We start from the raw sequence: 8,480 nt of genomic DNA on the forward strand, positions 1-8,480 counted from the left end.
AAAGAAAGAAAGAAGAAACTGAGAGGGAGGGAGGAAGAAAAGAGAGGTGGAAAAAAGGAGGGAAGGAAGGAGGGAAGAAGTAAGTAATAAATGTCTATTATGTATTAGGCACTGTACTAAGCATTTTATTTTATTTTTTAAACCCTTGCCTTCTATCTTAGAATCAATTCCAAAGCAGAAGAGTGTTAAGAGCTAGGCAACTGGGGTTAAGTGATTTGTCCAAGGTCACACAGCTAGGACATATCTGAGGTCAAATTTGAACACAAGACCTCCAATGTCCAGACCTGGCTCTATCCACTGAGCAACCTAGCTCTGCTAAGCATTTTACAAATAACTCATTTGATCCTTACAACCACACTAGGAAATAGTAGGTTTTGTTGTCCTCAATTTACAGTTGAGAAACTGAGGTGGACAGAGGTTAAGTGACATGCCCAGGGTCACACAGCTAATAAATGTCTGAAGCTAGACTTAAATTCAGGTCTTCCTGACTCCAGACACAGCATTCTATCCACTGTTCTTCTGATGCTACCCAGAAATAACTGATATTGTTCCTATGATCCTTAGTCAAATGGTACATTCAACATGATATATAGTGAAAAGTTCTTGGAATCAAAAAGGTGAGTTCAAATCCTTGGCTGGGCACTTGCAAGTTGTATGAATAAGGGCAAGTCATTTCTCTCTGGGTCTCAGTTTCCTCATCTGTAAAACGGGAATAGCACCTAGCTCAAAGGGCTGTTTTGAGAATCAAATGAATTAACATTTGTAAAACATTTAGCAAACTTTAAAGTGTCATAAAATGCTAGTTGTTGTTAATTATCCCTCTTGCAGCCTGATGGGGATTCTGGGTCTACATCCCTGTCTAGCTATTTTCCATAAAGAACTGGATTTTGGAGTCAGGAAGATCAAGGGGCAGCTAGATGGCTCAATAGACAGAAAGCCAGACCTGGAATTAGAGGTCCTGGGTTCCCATCTGTTCTCAGACACTTCCTAGCTGTGTGATCCTGGGCAAGTCACTTAATCCCCATTGACTAGCCCTTACCACTCTTCTGTAGGGCAGAAGGTAAAGGTTTAATAAAACAAAGATCAGAAAGGTCAAGGTTCAGATCTCAACTCTAACCCAAACTAGCTCGTCTGACAAATACGAAGATTGGGTCTAGATGATCTCCGCATTCCTTTCTAGCTCTAAGTCTATGATCCTGTGATCCCTCTGGCCCCAGGGAAGTTACCAAAGTCCTGAGCTCACAATCTCAAGCCAGATCAGCTCGGGCACCCCTTCTCCTGGCCTCATCTAAAGCCCCAGCACCATTTACACGTGCCAGCACCAAACACCCTGGCCGCTCCCTACAGGTACCAGCTGCAGTCCCAGGAGGAGACCAAGGAGCGGCGGCATTCACACACCATCGGGGGGCTGCCAGAGTCAGACGACCAGTCGGATCTGCCTTCACCGCCGGCCCTCTCCGTGTCTTTGAGTGCAAAGGGCCAGCTCACCAACATAGGTCAGTGCTTTGCTATTCTTCCTTTCTTTTTCAATCAATTCACTGTTGCATGGGAGGAAGCAAGGGTCATCCTTTAAGGTCAGGAAAGCTCGTCTCTTGGCTTTCCTCCTTTGATTCAATTCACTGAATGACACATGAGGCATAACGGTAGTGGCTGTCTGTCGTATGTTCTACTGTTTCTCCATCCCAGACACAAACCAATGGACAGTAGCAAAGGGCTTTGGAATTCTAAATTAGAAAGCTGCCTGATTGACACTTGGTCTTCTGAGTCTTGCCTGGGGCCAACATCATGCTGGGAGCACTGAGTGACAAAAGCAAATACAGCGAGTGAGAGCACTGGCACCTATACTGTGCTGGGGGCATGGAGGGACAAAAGAGAGTGCCCATGTTCTCCTGTGTCCCTGCTGCCATCACAACGGAGAAACAAGTGCCCCTATCTCTCTGTCCTACTCAGCTTGGTCAGAAATAGGACAGTAGGGGACAGCTAGGTGACTCAGTGGATTCAGAGCCAGGCCTGGAGATGGGAGGTCCTGGGTTCAGATTTGATCTCAGACAGTTCCTGGCTGTGTGACCCTGGGCAAGTCACTTGACCCCCATTGCCTATCCCTTAGGGCTCTTCTGCCTTGAAACCAATATACACTATTGATTCTAAGGCTGGAAGATAAGGAGTGAAAAAAAAAAAAACATAGAGCAGTAAAGTCCTCAAGAAAGTTAAAAGAGAGGGCTAGGAGAGAAAAAGCACCAAGAAAACACCACACCCAGCACCAGCTCCCCAGCCTTACCAGCTGCTCACTCCAGAGGGAAGCCACCCTACCCCCAGGCACAGTGCTGACTAGGACAGGTTCTGCCCTTGGTCCCACCCAGTCTTTTCTTGCCTTAGTGCCCCAAGGAGCGGAAGCCAGGATATGATTTAGATGCTCCAAGGGAAGAAGGAAAGAAATGGTGGCAGCTGGGCACCACCACAAGCCCCAGCCCGACAGGATTGCCAATAGGACAGAACATGGAGCTGAGCTGTCAGATCTGTATGTGGTGTCCATCTGGAAATCATTACCCATGCCACTGGACAGGAGAAGAGGGTCTGAGGGTCTGTACCATGGCACTGAGAACCTGCAACCGGTGAAAATGTGTGGAATCAGCAACCATGTACAGAAAAGACTAGAATGCTGAGAAGAGAAGGTGATTAAGTAGCAATCTGCCAATCAATAACAATTATTTGGCAAAAGATAGAGACCGGCTGTGTTCCTTATCACCACAGATGCCCGATCAAAAGGAAATAGATTTATAGTGCAGGCTTGGCGACTGAGATTAAACAGGAAGGAAGGCATTTTTTGAGGTGGCTCAGTGGCTAGAAAGCCAAGTATGGAGTCAGGAGGTCCTAGGTTCAAATCCAGTCTCAGACATTTCCTGACTGTGTGACCCTGGGTAAATCATGTAACCCCATTGCCTACTGTTCTTCTATCTTGGAACCAATGCACAACATTGATTCTAAGACAGAAGGTAAGAGTTTAAAATAATAATAATAATAAGAGGGAGTAGGGTAGAAAGAGTTGCAAGGAATGAAAAGAGTAAAAAACCTTTCACTTGAAGAGATCTTTCTATTATGAATCAATAAATCAGCAAGTATCTATTTTATTATCTATGCCAGTTTATATCTATATACTATCTATACAAAGACAAAAATGAAGCAGTCGCTGTTCTCTAGAAGCTTACACCTGGGAAGACAATGGGTACATATATAGGTGATGAATACAAGATCATGGGTGGAGAGGGGCAAGGTCTAAGGCACTGGAGGAATCAGGAAGGGCCTCATGGGGAAAATGGCACTTCAGCTGAGTTTCTAAAGAAAAGTAGGGATTCTGAAAGGCAGAAGTGAGGAGTGAGAGCACTCCAGGCACAAAGGATAGTCTTCGCAAAGGTCCAGAGATGATAAATTTGTGAGGAATACCAGGAAGGCCAGTTTGATTGCACTGTGGCATGGGCAAAAAGAAATAGCATCATCATAGTGCTGAGAAGATAGGTCAGAGCTAGGTTGTGCAGAGTTTTAAATGCCAAATAAAGAAGATTATATTTGATCTAGAGGTAATAGAGAGTCATGGAAGTCTTTTGAGTAGAGGGGTAATTTGGACAGACTTGTGCTGCAGGAAAATCTCTTGGCAGCAGTGTGGAGGATGGATTGGAGAAGAGAGAGACTTAACCCAAGGAACAGAATTAGAAAGCCATCGCTATGGTCTGGAGGAGAAATGATTAGGACCTGAATTAGGGTGGGAAGAAGGAGAAGGAGGTGAGAGATGTAGAGGATGTGTTATTGATAAGACTGGGCAACTGATTGGGGTGAGAAAGAATAAGGAATCGAGGATAGAGAAATGGATTTCCCTGGTCTTCGTGACTCTAACCTAAGCCTGACCTTACACCAAATAGGAAATAGTCAATACGTTTAGCATTGTCTCTGACCTAGGCTGGTCATCTGCCTCCAAGCCAAGGGAACTCTGGGTAGGGAGGGTCATATTTCTTGCTACCCCAATGCTGACCCCAGTAGTAGAGGAACACAACTCCGCAATAACCCCTGTTTGAGGAGGAGACTTTGTTCCCTTTGATAATACTAAACTCTTGCACCCCACAGTTCCACCCACCTTCCCTAGCCTGCCCCAAAATTCAGCTCCCTTTCTTGGTCTCTGTGCTTTCGATGGTGGGATCTTGGGTCCCCCCAAGCTGTCAGTGATGTTTCCAGGTATCAGAACAATGACACCACTCCCATTTTCCTGGATTAATCTAAATTGCTAGGCGATGTTCCCAGAATAGCTGTCAGATTGCCTGGCCTAGCTTCCTCTAAAAAAGTGAGAGTCCAGAGAAATCCTTAGAATCAGCAACCATCTTTCCCCCTCCCTCTAGATTGCAAAGTCTTCTTCCAGCCTCACCATCCCCAAACTTCCAACCGCACGCACACTCCCAGTGGCCCACTTGCCCCCTCCCTCCCCTTGCCCCAGTCCCTTCTGCCTTCCCACCAGATGTCTCCCACACACCTGCTGCTCCTTCCCCCAAGGGACTGGAGTGTTCATGACCCTGCCTCTTCTCCCTGCCCTCCCCCTCCCTTCCCTCTATCCTTCCAGTGAGTCCCACTGCAGCCACCACGCCAAGAATCACCCGCTCCAACAGCATCCCCACCCACGAGGCGGCCTTCGAGCTATACAGCACCTCCCAAATGGGAAGCACCCTGTCCCTGGCCGAGAGACCCAAGGGGATGATTCGGTCAGGATCCTTCCGAGACCCCACGGACGACGGTGAGACTTCATGCATCGCGGTTCACGCTCATTCCAGCCCAGCTGGGGATTCCTCTCACCCACCACTTCCACCACCACCTTCACCACCACTCCCTCCTCCTTCTTTTCCTCTTCCTCCTCCTCCTCCTCCTCTTCTCCCTCCTCCTCCACCACCACCACCACCACCACCAAATACACAATCCCAAGAACATCAAGTTGGGGCCATTCAGTTCTCTCCCCCTAAAAAGCCCTGGTGGCCCCAGAAACCTCAGGATGTCATTTCTAAGCACTGGGACATTGGGCCTGAGCACCAGCCATTGGGGATGCGGGAGGGAAAATCAGCATGGAAGAGTTAAGTGGGACCAAAAAGAGGCCTTTCCCAATGATCTCCCAGGTTACGTGCCAATTATAAAGCAGCATGGCAGGCGCTTACCTTAGCTAGAATGAGGGATCACTTTGTCCCTCTCACACTAATGCTTCCAGGCTTAGATGTAGAGGGGGATGCGTGGTCTTATCCATGAGAGCTGGAGCCTGAAAGGTCAAAAGGATTCCTGGGGGTCTGGCTCACCCATTATTATTCATTTCCAGGACTCCCATTCCAAGAGACATCCCTTAGAGATTTCCTTTGGTTCTTGAAATAGGAGCTTTTTCTTTATCCGATGTGCATCAGAGTGAATGTTCTCCACAAGATTCTTTCATCTGGCTAAACCTCAGGATTCTCTGGAAGTCCCCAGAAGTGGGGGAGAGGAGACAGGCAAGACTACCGGATTGCCTCTGACCAGCTCTGATAAGAGACTCAACCTCTTCTGCAACAACACACCTTTTCAGATTGGGAAGGCTCATACCTTCCTATGAAATCTGCCTTTCCCTCTCTTCCTTATAGCTGAGTTCCCCTTGGACCAGGTTGATCAAGGAGCCAATACCCCTACAAAGTGGATTATGGTCTCTTCACAGGACCTTGTCTTCTCAGCAGAGATCAGGGACCAGCTTTGGAACAGTTGGGATTCCAGTGGTCTCCCCTGCCCTGTCCCCTCTCCGTTGACTCCTGATGCCACCCAGAGTCCAAGCTCCTGCCCTGGAGACCTCCCAGAGTCCCCTTTCCCCTGGAAACTCCCATTAATTCTTTGTATTCTGTTTCTCTCTTTCAGTTCATGGCTCTGTGCTGTCCTTGGCTTCCAGTGCCTCCTCCACCTACTCTTCAGTAAGAGCATTGAGTTGTCCTTCCATATTCCCCCACCTTGCTCTGTTTCTTCACAGAAGCTCCTCATTGAGGGGTGACTTAGGAGGAGGGAAGGACTGTTTTCTCTTTATATATCTTGCCCCATGGATTTCTAGATGGGGAAGAAGGCTTAGGATTCATACAATTAATTGTGTATCAGAATTCTTGGATCCTTTTCTTGTCTATACCACTCTGGGCACCCTTGGTGTCTCAGTTTCCCCTTCTGTAAAATATGGAGAATCCCTATTTGCCTTAGGGTTCTAGCTGTATTTGAATAAGGAGAAAGAATAAGCTTCCATAGCTCCTAGGTTCTATTAATCAACAACATTCATGGAGTGTTGGTCATGCATTGAATGCAGGGAATTCAGACTTCTGAGATTCTGAGTTTTTCCCTAAAGTTCTCTTTCCTCCTCCCTAGAGGCCAACAAGGTAAAACATTTTCTACTGGCCAGGTAAATAGATAGGAGAAGGGCAGGAGGCCTGTGTGCAGGACTTAGCAGACAGAAGAAAAAGAACTCCAGGTGATGGGTCATTAATATACAAACAAACATTACACAAAATTCTAGTGATAAAAAGGGGGCCTTGGCAGCTACTGAGTTCATCCCCCTCAATTTACAACTGAGGAAATTGAGGTCCCCAAAGATACAAATGGCTACAGGGATAGTTAGCAACAGGGCTAGGATCCAATTGAAGGTTCTAATTCTAACCTTCTTCCCTCTCTGCCCCTTCCTCCAAGTGAGCTGGTGCCTTTTTTCGCTACCCTTTTGTACAATAATGAAATTAGTTCAATGTGGCCTGTAGGGAAATTAGTCTAGTTGTGGGGTTTAGAGTGGGGTTCTTTGGGAAGGCAGGGGCATTAAATGAAGTTCCAGTTGCTCCCCATCTCTGTCATGCTTCTTCAAGTCTGCCCTGCCACTGATAACCCTGCCACCTCCTTATAACTGCCTCCTTTCTTTCTCTCCCTCTCTCCCCTTCCTCTGTGCTCCCTTCTTCAGGCCGAGGAGAGGATGCAATCTGAGGTAGGGTCCAAAAGCCAGTTTCTCTGCTTCTTAACACCACCTCGCCCCTCTTCCCTCCCAGACCTTTTGCTTCCCCACCCACCCATGGATTCTGTTTCCCCACTTTCTTGTAGCAAATCCGGAAACTTCGAAGGGAGCTGGAATCATCACAGGAGAAAGTGGCCACACTGACATCCCAGCTGTCTGCCAATGTGAGTATTTTCTTTGAGGGGGTAGAAGATAGGGAGACATTGTTTGCCACATAAAGATCCTCTGCTGGGAAGGAAAGGAGGTGGTATGGTCTGTTAGTGACCTGGGTTGTCTTCAAAGTTCTAATCTGACCACTGGGGCAATCTCTTGACCTCACTAAGCCTCAGTCTTCCCACCTATAAAATGAGAAGACCCATTCTTGTGTGCCCCACCCAGTATGTGGGTTCTGAGATTGGATAAAATCTTACTTGCAAAAAGCTTTGAAATCCCAAAAAGAAAAAGAAAAAAAAAAAAAAGATTTATCATGGAGGCTATGCCAAGATTGAGGTAATCCTGTCATTGACCTTAGGCTATCTTGGCCCTGAAGTAGGATTATAAAGTCCCTGAACTGGCTCACCCCCACTGCCCTGGGGTTTATGATGTTACACAAGCAGGCAGCCCAGATCTGGGTCATCAGTATTCTCTTTGCTGACCATATCACCACATAGAAACTCAACTCCTTCCCTTACAATCTCCATTTCCTGTTAGTCTCCGCAAACGGCTAGCCAGAATGATCTGAGCTTCAGGCTGGGAAGCCAGAAACTCCTGGTTTCTGTTGTCTACCTGCCCCCAGGGTTAGGGTTTAGGATGAGTCATTTCCTATCTACTGGCCTTAATTTCCTTTTCTGTATAATGGGGAGAAGCCACTTCATCTCTCTAGACAGCGGGAGTACCTCCTCCCTGACCCCACTAAAAGGGTAAACAAAAGCCATAACAGCCCTACTGTGAATGGAGAGGGTGGGACAGCAATTTTCCCCCAAAATTGTAAACAACAGCTGAGCCGATCTGCAAGAACCATCCAAGTGTTCACACAAAAGTGACCGTATCTGCAATTTCCGCAATAGCTCCGGTTTCTCTCTCTCCTTCCCCTCTGGGGGACCCAGCTGCTGGGCCTGGGGAGACATCCTTCAACCAAGTACAACAACTCCCACACTCAAAACTAAAGTTTTCTATGTCCCCAGTGGAATCAAGCAAGGGACCGCCCGATACTGATCACACTCTTTCCCCAGACCCCAGTTCAGGAGATATTCTTTGAGGGGTGATACTGGCTATGTTGGAATATCCTCTCAAACACTCTTTTCCAGTTCCAAGGATTCATCAAAACTGAAACATAGCTGGCCAAGGTCCATCTCTTCATATTCCACTCTCCCCAAGTCTTACCCATCAGGGTTGGAACCTGGGTCATGTCCTACAGACCTTGGGGAATTGTTATCAAGGATGAGAGAGAGAGAGAGAGAGAGAGAGAGAGAGAGAGAGAGAG

At 47.2% G+C, this 8,480-nt stretch overlaps 1 protein-coding gene across 1 annotated transcript; it reads left to right on the forward strand.

Moving 5' to 3' along the window:
• The first annotated feature begins 4,663 nt into the window (after positions 1 to 4,663).
• LOC123255876 (neuron navigator 1-like) lies at positions 4,664 to 8,163 on the forward strand. Its single transcript, XM_044684596.1, has 3 exons — positions 4,664 to 4,774; positions 5,902 to 5,954; positions 7,105 to 8,163. The coding sequence occupies exons 1-3, from the start codon at positions 4,696 to 4,698 to the stop codon at positions 7,234 to 7,236; spliced, it is 264 nt and encodes an 87-aa protein (XP_044540531.1). The 5' UTR covers positions 4,664 to 4,695; the 3' UTR covers positions 7,237 to 8,163.
• Positions 8,164 to 8,480: the final 317 nt, after the last annotated feature.

Source organism: Gracilinanus agilis, unplaced genomic scaffold, assembly GCF_016433145.1.
Source record: "Gracilinanus agilis isolate LMUSP501 unplaced genomic scaffold, AgileGrace unplaced_scaffold53588, whole genome shotgun sequence".
NCBI lineage: Eukaryota > Metazoa > Chordata > Mammalia > Didelphimorphia > Didelphidae > Gracilinanus > Gracilinanus agilis.